At 43.4% G+C, this 16,700-nt stretch overlaps 1 protein-coding gene across 2 annotated transcripts in view; it reads left to right on the forward strand.

Moving 5' to 3' along the window:
- The window catches only part of LYST (lysosomal trafficking regulator), a 604,516-nt gene that overhangs the window by 543,773 nt on the left and 44,043 nt on the right, over positions 1-16,700 (forward strand). For both annotated transcript variants that reach the window (XM_069769439.1, XM_069769441.1), the window contains exon 50: positions 10,706-10,862. In XM_069769439.1, coding sequence (XP_069625540.1) covers positions 10,706-10,862 — 157 coding nt within the window. The remainder of the gene's footprint in view (positions 1-10,705; positions 10,863-16,700) is intronic.

Here is a 16,700-nt window from a genome sequence, read left to right on the forward strand (position 1 = left end):
CCCACCATTACATCCTTAAGAGCTTCAGAGAGACCCTTTCTGAACAAAGCCGCTAGTGCAGATTCATTCCACAGAGTGAGTACTGACCATTTCCTAAATTTCTGACAATATACTTCTACATCATCCTGACCCTGGCATAAAGCCAGCAGATTTTTCTCAGCTTGATCCACTGAATTAGGCTCATCGTAAAGCAATCCCAGCGCCTGGAAAAATGTATCAACATTACTCAATGCAGAATCTCCTGGTGCAAGAGAAAACGCCCAGTCCTGTGGGTCGCCGCGCAAAAAAGAAATAATAATCAAAACCTGTTGAATAGGATTACCAGAAGAATGAGGTTTCAAGGCCAAAAATAGCTTACAATTATTTCTGAAGCTCAGGAACTTAGTTCTGTCACCAAAAAACAAATCAGGAATCGGAATTCTTGGTTCTAGCATCGATTTCTGATCAATAGTATCTTGAATCTTTTGTACATTTACAACGAGATTATCCATTGAGGAGCACAGAGCCTGAATATCCATGTCCACAGCTGTGTCCTGAAGCACTCTAATGTCTAGGGGAAAAAAAAGACTGAAGACAGAGCTAAGAAAAAAAAATGATGTCAGGATTTTTTTTTTTCCCTCTATTGGAAATCATTGGATAGTCTCCTTGTACTGTTATGGCTGGCAATCAGGCAACACAGCGTGCAGTAATCAGCGCACATACAGAGATCTGGCAATAACCAAAAACAATAGGACGAGCTCTGAGACGTGGAATCTCTGTAGACTGCAGTACCTGATCTATCCTCACACAACTATAAGCAGCAGTGGATTGCGCCTATAACTACCTATGCAACTCGACACTGCCTGAGGAGCTGACTAGCCTGCAGATAGAAATACAAGCCTGACTTACCTCAGAGAAATACCCCAAAGGAATAGGCAGCCCCCCACATATAATGACTGTTAGCAAGATGAAAAGACAAACGTAGGAATGAAATAGATTCAGCAAAGTGAGGCCCGATATTCTAGACAGAGCGAGGATAGCAAAGAGAACTATGCAGTCTACAAAAAACCCTAAAACGAAAACCACGCAAAGGGGCAAAAAGACCCACCGTGCCGAACTAACAGCACGGCGGTGCACCCCTTTGCTTCTCAGAGCTTCCAGCAAAAGATAATAGCAAGCTGGACAGAAAAAACAGAAAACAAACTAGAAGCACTTATCTAGCAGAGCAGCAGGCCCAAGGAAAGATGCAGTAGCTCAGATCCAACACTGGAACATTGACAAGGAGCAAGGAAGACAGACTCAGGTGGAGCTAAATAGCAAGGCAGCCAACGAGCTCACCAAAACACCTGAGGGAGGAAGCCCAGAGACTGCAATACCACTTGTGACCACAGAAGTGAACTCAGCCACAGAATTCACAACAGGAGACACCATCATATGTTTCTCAGCGCAGTGATCCAGATCACTGCCCCCATCCCTTATGGGAAATATGCAAATGCATGTAGAAAAGCCGCGAAGACACCATCACGTGTTTCTCAACGCAAGCAATAAATAGCCAGGTCTTTCACTGGGAAGGAACAACCACGGGAAGGGCAGCATCCAAAAAGGAAACCCCGAAACAGCTGTCTGTGGATGGATATCATGTTTTGGCATAGGTGGTTTTCCTTTTTGGATGCTGCCCTTCCCGTGGTTGTTCCTTCCCGGTGAAAGACCTGGCTATTTATGGCTTGTGTTGAGAAACACGTGATGGTGTCTCCGCGGCTTTTCTACATGAACTGTCCTATAATAGAGGCATAATTAAGGAGACCCAGCAAGAAGGAATACATGCAGGTAAGCCAAAGATGTAGTTTAGAGAAGCGCTATAAGTCACCATATAGGGCAGTCAAATCATAAGGCCAGGTCGTCAGGGGTTGCCATGGTGGGTAAAGAGAAAGTCCCGGGATCAGGGGTGTGTGGGAAGCCACATGCATATCACTGCCAGTGCAGCTTCGTCTGGTGAAATATGATTACGTTCTTAACACACCTCAGCAACTCTTGCAGGAGCAGGAGATTCCTTCTTTTTGATGCAACTATTGATAAATTTACCAGACACCCCAAATCAACTTTTAGCACCCCCGATATCGCCACATTTCCATAACTTCTTCAAAATTATAGCTTGAGTAACATCTGGAAAGAACTTCAAGGACTTCTACTCCAACCGTCATCCATTTTTCTTTCGTATAGACCATGCCTTCTCAAATTACTTTTTTTCCCCTCTAGTATCATCCACTTCAGTTTTTCAGTTTTATTTATCATATGGCTAGACCATAAGAATATTTTTGTTTCATTCTCTACCATGCTTTCTGCTCCCACTACTTCCACATTACAGGATACCACCAAAGTTATTCTAAGAAACCACCTGATCGAGCCGCTATCTCACACTAAAAAGCTTAGGAGCACCAAAGTATCCACCTTACAATCACAATTTGACACAACAGAAAGAGCATGAAAAACATATCCTTCTCCACATCTTAAATCCGAGTTTGATATCCTAAATGTCGCGCTCAGCCTCTTGATCATTGCAAATGTAGAAAAGCATATCTACTGGACTAATCTGTGTTTTTACTCTCATTGTAATGAGCCAGGCCCACTATTAGCAAAATAACTCCTCTCTTCGCCATCCGATAAGACTTAGAAATATAGATGGCTCCTATACAGCCAATGTTGTCTGTACTGTTCAAATATTCAAAAACTATTTAAACCACATTTAGAATATTTTTCAACCTCAATTGTAGGTTTCTTTACAAAATCCCGATGACAGGTTGTTTTTAAAGTAAGACGTTGAAGTAATAGAAAGTATGTTGCTAAACAGATCCAATATATACAAATACTGTCCCATTAAAGTGGTTATAATCTATTTATATAAACTTACTTGTTGATATATAGATGTAATGTGTTCTTTAAAGCAATATGTATTAGATAGTGAACAGCAAATATTTAACGTGCCTTGTAGTGCCGCTGACAAATAATGTCCATTTGACTGCAAATAAAACAAAAATCATATCATCACTACATCATCGGCATTATATGGGGGCTATATGATGCCTTGTTGTCCTGTCTATATACCCTTTTGCTTTCTTCCCTGCCCAGGAGCTGTGGTATGATCAGACCATGTTCCTGCACGGTCAGACACAGCCATAACACAGTACACAGCAGAGGCACATTTATAAGGCTAGTTTCACACTGGGGTTCGGCAGGGCTGCAGATGGCAGTCTTCTTCCTGCATGGCCTGCGTACCCAATGTTAAAGATAGGGTACGTAGGACGCATGCAGACGTAGGCGGAGCTGAAGGAAGAGGTGCGGCAGTGGGCGGGGCTTAACGGAGGAAGAAGGCTGCCATCCGCAGCCCTGCCGAACGCTAGTGTGAAACTAGCCTAAGATCTCAGCACAGAAACATTTATTTAACACATCTGATTGTGGAAATTATTTTTATGCCAAGATCTGTTGATTAAAATATACTTTGTTCTGGGGAAAACCCCTTTAAATTTTATTTTACCTTTTAGCTTTAGGTTGAGATCACATAGTGCTTGTAAAAAAGGTCCTGGAATTATATGTGCTTTAAAACCAAAATATGTAATCACAATACATGTATTATACAGTATAACCATGCAAATTCAGATAAAAATTAATTCTTTTGCAAGACAAGATTTTCAGGCAATAGCAGGAACAAAATTGAAATATCCAATCCCTAATACTATGAATACTTGCTGTGACATGTCCGCAGCAGCCAAACATTTTATTACTTGTCGTAAATGTGACGTGGTTTCATCTCAGACTTTTGGTATTGAAAAAGTGAAAAACCCTTTCTGGGGAGGAGACATGCGGAGACGTCTCCTTAATCGAGAGGCGTTTTGGATATACAAGCTTGGAACCAGATGCCTTGGTGGTCTTACCAGATGTAATGAGATCATGTTTCATTATTGATATTTCAATTTTTTCTTGCTATTGATTGAAAGTCTTGTCTTGCAAAAAATTGTATTTTGATCTGAATTTCTATGGTTAAGTATTACATGTATTCTCGTGATTATGTATTTTGGTTTTAATGAACAGATCATTCCTGGACGTTTTTTTTACAAGCACAATATGATCTCGACATAAAGCTTTGATTGGTCTATTTATATGTACAACATATACGTGGATTATATAAACTGAGACTTTAGCTGGGATAAAGACCGCAGTTGCAGTCGAAACGCATTGCCTCTTTCCTCTGGTCTCTGTTTCTCTATTTTTCTGTCAGTATGTATTATCTACTACAGCCTTAGCGCTGTGCTATTTGTAGCAAATTTTTTGCAATGAAAAACAAATTTAAAATTTTCATTGAAGCTGGAGTTGCTTTTTATTTTATTAATTGATGGTGGTTAAAGCCAATTAGTATAAGCCTCTATTCGTATCCATAAAATGTAGTAGGCACGTAGTATAATATATAACCCATCCAACCCATATATGACTGTATGTCCATTGTGTGCTATAATTGGTAATGAATCGAGGCTTGGAGTCCTGCGGTCTAAAGGTGGTAATCAGCAGCAAGTCCTGTGTATGTGACTTGGCACGTTGATAGGCCGATGAGATGTATTTTCTAGGAGAGCCCCTGCTCCTGAATATATCCATCAGTTCTTGTGCCTGGATGCGAAAGTCTGTATCCCTCTAGCAATTTCTTCTAGTCCTCAGAAATTGCCCAATGGGCACCCCTTTTGTGTATGTAGGGGTTGGAGGCTATGGTACCCCAACAGACTATTCGTTGGGTTGGGTTTATGATACAAGTTAGTCATCAAATGACCATCCTGCACTGATATGGTGAGGTCCAAAAAATAGCTGAAAAGGGAGACATAGAATTGGTAAGGAGTATATTCAGAGAATTCTGATTCAAAAATTCTAGAAACATGAGGCATTCTAGTTGCATACCTGACCAGACAAAATAATATGTCGTTGACATAACGTAGCCAGTGTTGAACTTTATCCATGAACCACCGTGGACTCCCACCATCTCAAGAAAAGGTTCGCAAAGGCTGGGCCCCAATGGCCACTCCTGAGGCCTGTAGATAGCAAGACCTATCAAACAAAAAATAGTTGTGTCTGAGGACAAAATCAAGAAGATTGATAACAAAAGGAATCATGCATTCTGTCAGAGTTCAATTGTTGGTCAAGGAAATAAGTGACTGCTCTCATCTCATCAGAATGGTTGGTGTTGGAGTAAAAGGACTCCACATCACATGTAACCACAAATGTCTGGGTAGGAAGAGTGATGTCTCGACAGATCTTAATAAAATGTGATGTATCTTTCATGAATGAGGGAAACCACATAACTAGCAGCTGCAGAAAAAAGTCTACATATGTACTGGCCTTCTCACACAGGCTGCCAATACTGGACACTATAGGATGACCCGGAGGTTTTGAGATCTTTTTGTGCACTTTGGGTAGCTTATAGAACGTAGATGTTACCGGATGTTGTACCCATATGAACTTTGTCTCTTGAATGTTTAAAATGCCCATTTCATAAGTCCTGTCCAACAGGCACCTGAATTTGGTTGCAAAAGGCCCAGTCGGGTCAGAGGGGAGTCTGCGGTAGAACTTGGGAACATTGAGCTGTCTATGTGCCTCCTCCAAATACATGTGATGTGGCTACAAGACCACATTACCTCCCTTATCAGCTTTTATAAGAAAGGTGGGGGAAGCTTGTACTATTCTTGTACTCCAACATCACAACAGCTTCTTATTGATACAAATAGAGTCTTATACTAATTGGCTTTTACCACCATTATTATATATGTTTCATTGTTTTTGTCTGCTTTCTTTGCCTGCTGGTATTATATCTAGATAGGTGGATGCAGGTTGTGCGGCTCCGGTGTCACCAGCCGGCTGTTGCTGCCCTCCGACCAACACAACCCTCTTTCTCGCTCCCTTTATACGTTCTGTCCTCTTTCACCCAATTCTGTATTCTTCACGGTTAACTTTGATTTCCACACTGGCAGTAATGTGCACACACACAGAGGCACAGTGCATAGACTCTGACACTGGAGGAGATATACAGCCCACCCCGACACCTCTACCCTCCTGTATGTGCCCGACTTCCAAGCATGGTCTGTCTTTTGGCCATATACACCACCTGCTGCGTACACTCTGCAGATATAAACAATGGAGCCTGTGACACTGCTGATGCAAATACATACTAATGGTCACAACTTTGATTTGGATCCGCACAACATTTATCTCTTTATTAACCACTCAGCCTTGTTTCATGAGAACACCATGTACATCACTATGTCCAACGACGTGTCGCCTCCTCTCATTCTGTGGGTGAAATACATGTTTTTAATCTTTTTTCTAGATAGTGTCTTTGTGTGTTTTTTTCTCTCCATTTTTGAGTGGGGTTATTCGCATATGGACTGATCAGGTCAATAGCTATTTATACCCCTATACCCTGATCTGTTCCTGTGTCCTTACTATATGCGGCTGTATGCCTTATCTTGGCTCCCGGGAGCCACGTATGCACTCTGCTTGCCCACAACTGCGCTGTATGCTGCATTGCAGCCGTCTGCTCTCTTTGCTATTCTGTACAAGTGGCTTGTTCTTTGCTCATTCGCACTAATCATTTCAGGACAGAGACATCTGCCCTTACTGACACAGCGCGTCATGAGGCATTTGCTTCCACTTCTGTTTCTGTATAGCAGCCTCTCTACTGTCACCAGTACGTAATGACACTTATTTAGACTTGTGTTCACTTTCTGGCTGGTGGGACGCCACTTCCCTGGCGAAGCCTTGCTTGACACGGTGATAAGCGTGGTGCCATGTCCCTGGTCCTTTCATGTTCCCTCTCTCCATGTGCTTCTATGATCATTTGAGGATTTCCTCACTTTGGGTGCCAGCAGGTATTTTTCCTTGTACTTAGATCATCTTCATCATGTCTACATATCTCATTAAGGGCTGATCTTTAGCATCATCAGCCCCATCGCACATTATCCCAGTCGTTCACCCAGTCTGAACACTTCTTTATTTCTTAGTGCCAAGGTTCTTGCTTCCCCAGTACCTTATAAGCCTTTATTTCTTTTTTATTGTGGAGCACATTTCTGATTTTGCACATTTATATCTTTGTAGAGCATTAGGTCCTGGACCATTGTATGGTTTTACTTGTTTTTAAAAGTATATCTCTTTTTGCCAATAAACATTGTGTTTTGTTTGCATGTTCATGAGTGTGCACATTATTATGTATTTCTTTCTTTTTACTCTTATTATGTACTTTTGTCCTAACTACTGGATGTAGCAGCCGTATTTTTATTAAACATTATTGTAGTGCACCCTGCTCACATTATTTTTAATGTTAGCTAGATAAATGCCACTGTCAATTTCTAACAGTGGCATGTAGCTCGCATTTACCGGAAGCACATCACTAATCTCGCCCATCAGCGCCTCTGTCACATGATCACAGGGCGCTTATGGGTTGGCGTGACAATTGGGGGTCTGCAGAAGACCGTGGCCGGTATCCATAGACCGCTGCTGTTAATCAGTAAGATCTCGCTGTCAGTTTCTGATAGCAGGATTTAACAGCCAGATGCACGTCACAAATTCCACCTATAAGCACCCCCATCACGTAATCAAGGGGGGGGGGTACGATGGGTTGTCATGACAGCTAGGAGTCTACAGAAGACCCCCTGTCAATATGAAACTCCTGTGACGCTGAAAAAAATTCCTCTAATCAAATGTTCATTTGTAGTTAAGATGTAGCATATCTTAATGCTCAATTAACACTAACTAGAATCAGACTGCAACGTCCTAATGAGGTGTTATGCTGCTGCCCCTCCTCTTGTTTCAGTTGCTGTCTAGAACTAGGCAACATTCTTCCTACCTGGTGGACCTGCTCCAAACTAACAAGCTTTTGGTCCATCATTTTTTGCATGATACTGCAGCGCCCCAGAGACCTGGTCGTTGCAGTAATGTCGTTCTGCCACTAAGTGGAGTGATGGTACGTCTGATGGCACTAAAGGAGTTCATCTGACCAGTTATCACAAGCACACATTACACTTCACACTCCGGCCACTAGGGGGAGCAAAAGGTTTTATTTATTAGGCCACTCCTCACACTGGTAAAACTAGGGGTTGGATAGGAAGTTAGGCAGAAGCTGACTGGGTTTTGCCCAGGCGACATCCCGTGGCAGGGTGTGTTGCGGGGAAGACTTCAGGGGAGTCCCTGTCAGGCGTGGGAACCTGGCAGAGATTTAGCGACAAGGACAGATCGTTACAGAGCCGCGCCTGCACTACCTTGCGGCGGCATCTAAAGAAAAGACACGAAGCGAAGGATATTGTGGACAGTGAGAAACGAGATCAAGCACAAAGGAGAGCCAGTAGGAGTCGTGCCCCGAGAACGGCAACATCCTACTGAGGTGCTTAGCTGGTGCCCGGAACACCGAGGAAGAAACTGACTTTATGCCTTACTTCAAATACCGCAGGACAGTTAATTATAGGTTGGCTGTCTACCTTACATCACCTAAGCAGACATAGGGGGGCAACCGTGGAGAGGGGCGTCTCTAGGGTCCCAGAATAGCTCCGAGCCTTCCCGTCAAACGGGTGCGTCCTAGCCATAACAAACTTGGGGGACGGAGAATAGAAAGAACGAGAAAGAACTAGAAAGAACGAGAACAGAAGTTGTGAGGACTATCCCGAATGCTCAGCAGGGAAGAACTACAACACACAGGCGCTAGTGGTAGGCACTGATTTCCACCTGCAAAGGGAACTCTGGATGTGCCTTCGGACCGGCCGGTCTCAGACAGCCCTGTTAACAGTGCTCTGGATTGAGGATCCTGAAGCCACCAGTAAAGAGGTAAAGAGACTGCAACCCTGTGTCCTCGTTATTGTCTGCACCTCACACCATCACCATCTACATTACTGGGAAGCCCTGGGAACATACTTCACCTGTGGGAAGGTATACCATCTAGCTGCCATCACATCACCCCAGTGGACCCCAAGCAGCGTCGGTCACCCTGACCGAATACCACAGGTGGCATCACGAAGCCTTAGCTGACTTTCATCACCCCTTTTATTGGACGCCCCTTAGCAGGGTCACGGACCGGGTCCAGCCACCGTGACAACCCCAGAACAGAGCCAGAGAGGACCGGTACTGAGTAACCCGCGGCCCTGCGTCTGGGGGCACTCCAATACACACCCTCTTTAACCCCTTACCGGCATCGGACGTACTATACCGTCCGATGCCGGCTCCCCTGCTTTGATGCAGGGCTCCGCGGTGAGCCCGCACCAAAGCCGGGACATGTCAGCTGTTTTGAACAGCTGACATGTGCCCGTAATAGGCGCGGGCAGAATCGCGATCTGCCCGCACCTATTAACTAGTTAAATGCCGCTGTCAAACGCAGACAGCGGCATTTAACTACCGCTTCCGGCCGGGCGGCCGGAAATGACGTCATCGCCGACCCCCGTCACATGATCGGGGGTCGGCGATGCTTGTGAATGGTAACCATAGAGGTCCTTGAGACCTCTATGGTTACTGATTGCCCGTCGCTGTGAGCGCCACCCTGTGGTCGGCGCTCACAGCACACGTGCAATTCTGCTACATAGCAGCGATCAGCAGATCGCTGCTATGTAGCAGAGCCGATCGTGCTATGCCTGCTTCTAGCCTCTCATGGAGGCTATTGAAGCATGGCAAAAGTTAAAAAAAAAAAAGTTTAAAAAAATGTGAAAAAAATAAAAAAAACATAAAAGTTTAAATCACCCCCCTTTCGCCCCAATCAAAATAAATCAATAAAAAAAATATCAAATCTACGCATATTTGGTATCGCCGCGCTCAGAATCGCCCAATCTATCAATTAAAAAAAAGTATTAACCTGATCGCTAAACAGCGTAGCGGGAAAAAAATTCGAAACGCCAGAATTACGTTTTTTTGGTCGCCGCGACATTGCATTAAAATGCAATAACGGGCGATCAAAAGAACGTATCTGCACCGAAATGCTATCATTAAAAACGTCATCTCGGCACGCAAAAAATAAGCCCTCAACCGACCCCAGATCATGAAAAATGGAGACGCTACGAGTATCGGAAAATGGCGCAATTTTTTTTTTTTTTTTAGCAAAGTTTGGAATTTTTTTTCACCACTTAGATAAAAAATAACCTAGTCATGTTTGGTGTCTATGAACTCGTAATGACCTGGAGAATCATAATGGCAGGTCAGTTTTAGCATTTAGTGAACCTAGCAAAAAAGCCAAACAAAAAACAAGTGTGGGATTGCACTTTTTTTGCAATTTCACCGCACTTGGAATTTTTTTTCCCGTTTTCTAGTACACAACATGCTAAAACCAATGATGTCGTTCAAAAGTACAACTCGTCCCGCAAAAAATAAGCCCTCACATGGCCAAATTGACGGAAAAATAAAAAAGTTATGGCTCTGGGAAGGAGGGGAGCAAAAAACGAACACGGAAAAACGAAAAATCCCCCGGTCATGAAGGGGTTAATGTCATTCTTTGCCGTGACACTTGGATCATCATTTACACCATAACATACCGGATCTCATCTGCACATAATTTGGACTCCTCACTTTATTTTTTGCTGACAAACTACTGTATTGTGCACTGATGACAGTAAAGATCTGTTCCTTTACAAGAAGTTAAGACTAGATATCATAAAATAATTTGGGTATTCTAGGCATATATCAGCATGAACAGTGTATTATAAAAGGTTTATTTTCTTTCTAGTTGGCGGTGGCAGTGACCTGAGACTTTGGACTGTAAATGGTGATCTTATTGGACATGTACATTGCAGAGAGACTATTTCCTGTATTGCATTTTCAAATCAACCAGAGGGAATATCTGTTAATGTTGTTGCTGGAGGACTGGAAAATGGTGTTGTGCGGTAAGATTGTACTGTAAATACATCTGTTGTACTGAAATGTATAGGATGATTTCAAGTGGAGTGAAACCCATTTTGTCTTCAATGAAAGTAATTTTGCTGCTGTCTTTGTATTTTTTACGATATTTACAATTTGATTTTATTTTAATATTTTAAAAGCTCAATCTTGTGGTTTTTTTTGCGTACATTAATTTAACCCCTTCATCCCAAGGCGATTTTTCATTTAGTTTGTTCTCGTTTTTTCTTTTCCGTCTCCCAAGAGCCATAACTTTTCCATTTCTCCATCCACATAGCTATATGAGGACTTGGTTTTTACAGGACGAGTTGAACTTTTGAATTACATTATTAATTTTTTTGTATGATGGACTGGAAAACGGGAAAAGAATTCCAAATGTGTTGAAATTGCAAAGAAAATGCAATTTCCCAATTTTTTTTTTTTTTAAAGGGATGAGGGGTTTATTTGCCATGTTCACTATACTGTAAAACTGATATGATTCTCAAGGTCAGTATGATTATGCAAATAAAAATTATGAATTATTTTTTTAAGTAATGAAAAAAATTCAGAATTTTTCATTGTTTTTTTCATATTTTTAAATACTTTTTAAAAAACTTTTTACTGTATTTACCGTAATAATCCTTTAAGAGGAGTTGAAGCTGCGATCATCTGATCACGTGCTTTACATTGTAAGATGGCCGCCAGACAGGTCTTTGGGGGGGATATGTATCATCGAAGCTGGTAGCCCGGTGATGTAAGTTTGGAAAAGCAGGCTCCAGCACATATAGTGCTGAGAGAGTTAATAGGGTGTGTCAAGGGCCGTGTTTATGAGCAGTAAAAGAGATGGGTGGGACTGGCTACTCACATATCCCCACACTGGAGCGTGGTTCAACAGATATAGTGAAATGCAGCTGTATCATTAGTACATAGTGCATGCAATGGTAAAATATCTTGCTTGTGGGGCTCAGTCTCAGCTAGAGGCTGAGTGAAGGTCTGACGTATAAATGGTTTAGCCCGTGCTATATATGGACTGGTTATTTTCCATTTTGGTTCTGTTCTACCTTTTGTACCCAGAAGAGGTTATTTTGTTGTGTTAAATTGGACGGTTTATGGATATTTAATAAACCGCACGCTTGTTTGAACCAACTAATTGGACCCTTATGTGTGCATCAATTGTTGTGAATTCTGTGGCTGAGTTCACTTCTGTGGTCACAAGTGGTATTGCAGTCTCTGGGCTTCCTCCCTCAGGTGTTTTGGTGAGCTCGTTGGCTGCCTTGCTATTTAGCTCCACCTGAGTCTGTCTTCCTTGTTCCTTGTCAATGTTCCAGTGTTGGATCTGAGCTACTGCATCTTTCCTTGGGCCTGCTGCTCTGCTAGATAAGTGCTTCTAGTTTGTTTTCTGTTTTTTCTGTCCAGCTTGCTATTAACTTTTGCTGGAAGCTCTGAGAAGCAAAGGGGTGCACCGCCGTGCTGTTAGTTCGGCACGGTGGGTCTTTTTGCCCCTTTGCGTGGTTTTCGTTTTAGGGTTTTTTGTAGACTGCATAGTTCTCTTTGCTATCCTCGCTCTGTCTAGAATATCGGGCCTCACTTTGCTGAATCTATTTCATTCCTACGTTTGTCTTTTCATCTTGCTAACAGTCATTATATGTGGGGGGCTGCCTATTCCTTTGGGGTATTTCTCTGAGGTAAGTCAGGCTTGTATTTCTATCTTCAGGCTAGTCAGCTCCTCAGGCAGTGCCGAGTTGCATAGGTAGTTGTTAGGCGCAATCCACTGCTGCTTATAGTTGTGTGAGGATAGATCAGGTACTGCAGTCTACAGAGATTCCACGTCTCAGAGCTCGTCCTATTGTTTTTGGTTATTGCCAGATCTCTGTATGTGCGCTGATTACTGCACGCTGTGTTGCCTGATTGCCAGCCATAACAGTACAAGGAGCCCTTCAATGATTTCCAATAGAGGGAAAAAAGAAATCCTGACATCATTTTTTTTTCTTAGCTCTGTCTTCAGTCTTTTTTTTCCCCTAGACATTAGAGTGCTTCAGGACACAGCTGTGGACATGGATATTCAGGCTCTGTGCTCCTCAATGGATAATCTCGTTGTAAATGTACAAAAGATTCAAGATACTATTGATCAGAAATCGATGCTAGAACCAAGAATTCCGATTCCTGATTTGTTTTTTGGTGACAGAACTAAGTTCCTGAGCTTCAGAAATAATTGTAAGCTATTTTTGGCCTTGAAACCTCATTCTTCTGGTAATCCTATTCAACAGGTTTTGATTATTATTTCTTTTTTGCGCGGCGACCCACAGGACTGGGCGTTTTCTCTTGCACCAGGAGATTCTGCATTGAGTAATGTTGATGCATTTTTCCAGGCGCTGGGATTGCTTTACGATGAGCCTAATTCAGTGGATCAAGCTGAGAAAAATCTGCTGGCTTTATGCCAGGGTCAGGATGATGTAGAAGTATATTGTCAGAAATTTAGGAAATGGTCAGTACTCACTCTGTGGAATGAATCTGCACTAGCGGCTTTGTTCAGAAAGGGTCTCTCTGAAGCTCTTAAGGATGTAATGGTGGGATTTCCTATGCCTGCTGGTTTGAATGAGTCTATGTCCTTGGCCATTCAGATCGGTCGTCGCTTGCGCGAGCGTAAATCTGTGCACCATCTGGCGGTATTGTCTGAGAGTAAGCCTGAGCCTATGCAGTGCGACAGGACTATGACTAAAGTAGAACGGCACGAACACAGACGTCTGAACAGACTGTGTTTCTATTGTGGTGATTCTACTCATGCTATTTCTAATTGTCCTAAACGCACTAGGCGGTTCGATAGCTCTGCCGTTATTGGTACTGTACAGTCCAAATTCCTTTTGTCCATTACCTTAATGTGCTCTTTGTCATCATATTCTGTCATGGCGTTTGTGGATTCAGGCGCTGCCCTGAATCTGATGGATTTGGATTATGCTAAACGTTGTGGATTTTTCTTGGAGCCTTTGCGGTGTCCTATTCCGTTGAGAGGAATTGATGCTACACCTTTGGCCAAGAATAAGCCTCAGTACTGGGCCCAGCTGACCATGTGCATGGCTCCTGCACATCAGGAAGTTATTCGCTTTTTGGTACTGCATAATTTGCATGATGTGGTCGTGTTGGGGTTGCCATGGCTACAAACCCATAATCCAGTATTGGATTGGAACTCTATGTCGGTAACCAGCTGGGGTTGTCAGGGAGTACATGGTGATGTTCCATTTTTGTCTATTTCGTCATCCATTCCTTCTGACATCCCAGAGTTCTTGTCGGACTTTCAGGATGTATTTGAAGAGTCCAAGTCTGATGCCCTACCTCCGCATAGGAATTGTGATTGTGCTATCGATTTGATTCCTGGTAGTAAATTCCCTAAGGGTCGTTTATTTAATTTGTCCGTACCTGAACACACCGCTATGCGCAGTTATGTGAAGGAGTCCCTGGAGAAGGGACATATTCGCCCATCGTCGTCACCATTGGGAGCAGGGTTCTTTTTTGTAGCCAAGAAGGATGGTTCGCTAAGACCGTGTATTGATTACCGCCTTCTTAATAAGATCACTGTTAAGTTTCAGTATCCCTTGCCATTGATTTCTGACTTGTTTGCTCGGATTAAGGGGGCTAGTTGGTTTACTAAGATTGATCTTCGTGGTGCGTATAATCTGGTGAGAATCAGGCAGGGAGATGAATGGAAAACGGCACTTAATACGCCCGAGGGTCATTTTGAGTATCTGGTGATGCCGTTCGGACTTGCCAATGCTCCATCTGTTTTTCAGTCTTTTATGCATGACATTTTCCGTGAGTATCTGGATAAATTCTTGATTGTTTACTTGGATGACATTTTGATCTTCTCAGATGATTGGGAGTCTCATGTGAAGCAAGTCAGAATGGTTTTCCAGGTACTGCGTGCTAATTCCTTGTTCGTGAAGGGATCAAAGTGTCTCTTCGGTGTGCAGAAAGTTTCATTTTTGGGGTTCATCTTTTCCCCTTCTACTATCGAGATGGATCCGGTTAAGGTTCAGGCCATCCAGGATTGGACTCAGCCGACATCTCTAAAAAGTCTGCAGAAATTCCTGGGCTTTGCTAATTTTTATCGTCGCTTCATCTGTAATTTTTCTAGCATTGCCAGACCATTGACCGATTTGACCAAGAAGGGTGCTGATTTGGTTAATTGGTCTTCTGCTGCCGTGGAAGCTTTTCAGGAGTTGAAGCGACGTTTTTGCTGTGCCCCTGTGTTGTGTCAACCTGATGTTTCTCTTCCGTTCCAGGTCGAGGTTGATGCTTCTGAGATTGGTGCAGGGGCGGTTTTGTCACAGAGAGGTTCTGGTTGCTCAGTGTTCAAACCATGTGCTTTCTTTTCCAGGAAATTTTCTGCTGCTGAGCGTAATTATGATGTGGGCAACCGAGAGTTGCTGGCCATGAAGTGGGCATTCGAGGAGTGGCGTCATTGGCTTGAGGGTGCTAAGCATCGCATGGTGGTTTTGACTGATCATAAGAACCTTACTTATCTTGAGTCTGCCAAGCGCTTGAATCCTAGACAGGCCCGTTGGTCGTTATTTTTTGCTCGTTTTGATTTTGTGATTTCATACCTTCCGGGCTCTAAAAATGTGAAGGCGGATGCTCTGTCTAGGAGTTTTGTGCCCGACTCTCCGGGGTTATCTGAGCCGGCGAGTATCCTCAAGGAAGGAGTCATTGTGTCTGCCATCTCCCCTGATTTGCGGAGAGTGTTGCAGAAATTTCAGGCTAATAAACCTGATCGTTGTCCGGCCGAGAAACTGTTCGTCCCTGATAGGTGGACTAGTAAAGTTATCTCTGAACTTCATTGTTCGGTGCTGGCCGGTCATCCAGGAATCTTTGGTACCAGGGAGTTGGTTGCTAGATCCTTCTGGTGGCCATCTCTGTCACGGGATGTGCGTGCTTTTGTGCAGTCCTGTGGAATTTGTGCTAGGGCTAAGCCCTGCTGTTCACGTGCCAGTGGGTTGCTTTTGCCCTTGCCGGTCCCGAAGAGGCCTTGGACACATATTTCGATGGATTTCATTTCTGACCTTCCCGTTTCTCAAAAAATGTCGGTCATTTGGGTGGTCTGTGATCGCTTTTCTAAAATGGTCCATCTGGTGCCCTTGGTTAAATTGCCTTCCTCCTCTGATTTGGTGCCTTTGTTCTTCCAGCATGTGGTTCGTTTACATGGCATTCCTGAGAATATTGTTTCTGACAGAGGTTCCCAGTTTGTCTCGAGGTTCTGGCGAGCCTTTTGTGGTAGGATGGGCATTGACCTATCTTTTTCATCGGCCTTCCATCCTCAGACTAATGGCCAGACCGAACGAACCAATCAGACCTTGGAAACATATCTGAGATGTTTTGTTTCCGCTGACCAGGATGATTGGGTGTCATTTTTGCCGTTGGCTGAGTTCGCCCTTAATAATCGGGCCAGCTCGGCTACCTTGGTCTCTCCATTTTTCTGCAATTCTGGGTTCCATCCTCGTTTCTCTTCAGGACAGGTTGAGTCTTCGGACTGTCCTGGTGTGGATTATGTGGTGGACAGGTTGCAGCAGATCTGGACTCAGGTAGTGGACAATTTGACCTTGTCCCAGGAGAAGGCTCAGCTTTTCGCTAATCGCAGACGCCGTGTGGGACCCCGACTTCGTGTTGGGGATCTGGTTTGGTTATCTTCTCGTCATATACCTATGAAGGTTTCCTCTCCTAAATTTAAACCTCGTTTTATTGGTCCGTATAGGATTTCTGAGATTCTCAATCCGGTGTCTTTTCGTCTGACCCTCCCAGACTCCTTTTCCATACATAATGTATTCCATAGGTCGTTGTTGAGGAGATACGTGGCA

Source organism: Ranitomeya imitator, chromosome 5 (genome assembly GCF_032444005.1).
Source record: "Ranitomeya imitator isolate aRanImi1 chromosome 5, aRanImi1.pri, whole genome shotgun sequence".
Classification (NCBI taxonomy): domain Eukaryota; kingdom Metazoa; phylum Chordata; class Amphibia; order Anura; family Dendrobatidae; genus Ranitomeya; species Ranitomeya imitator.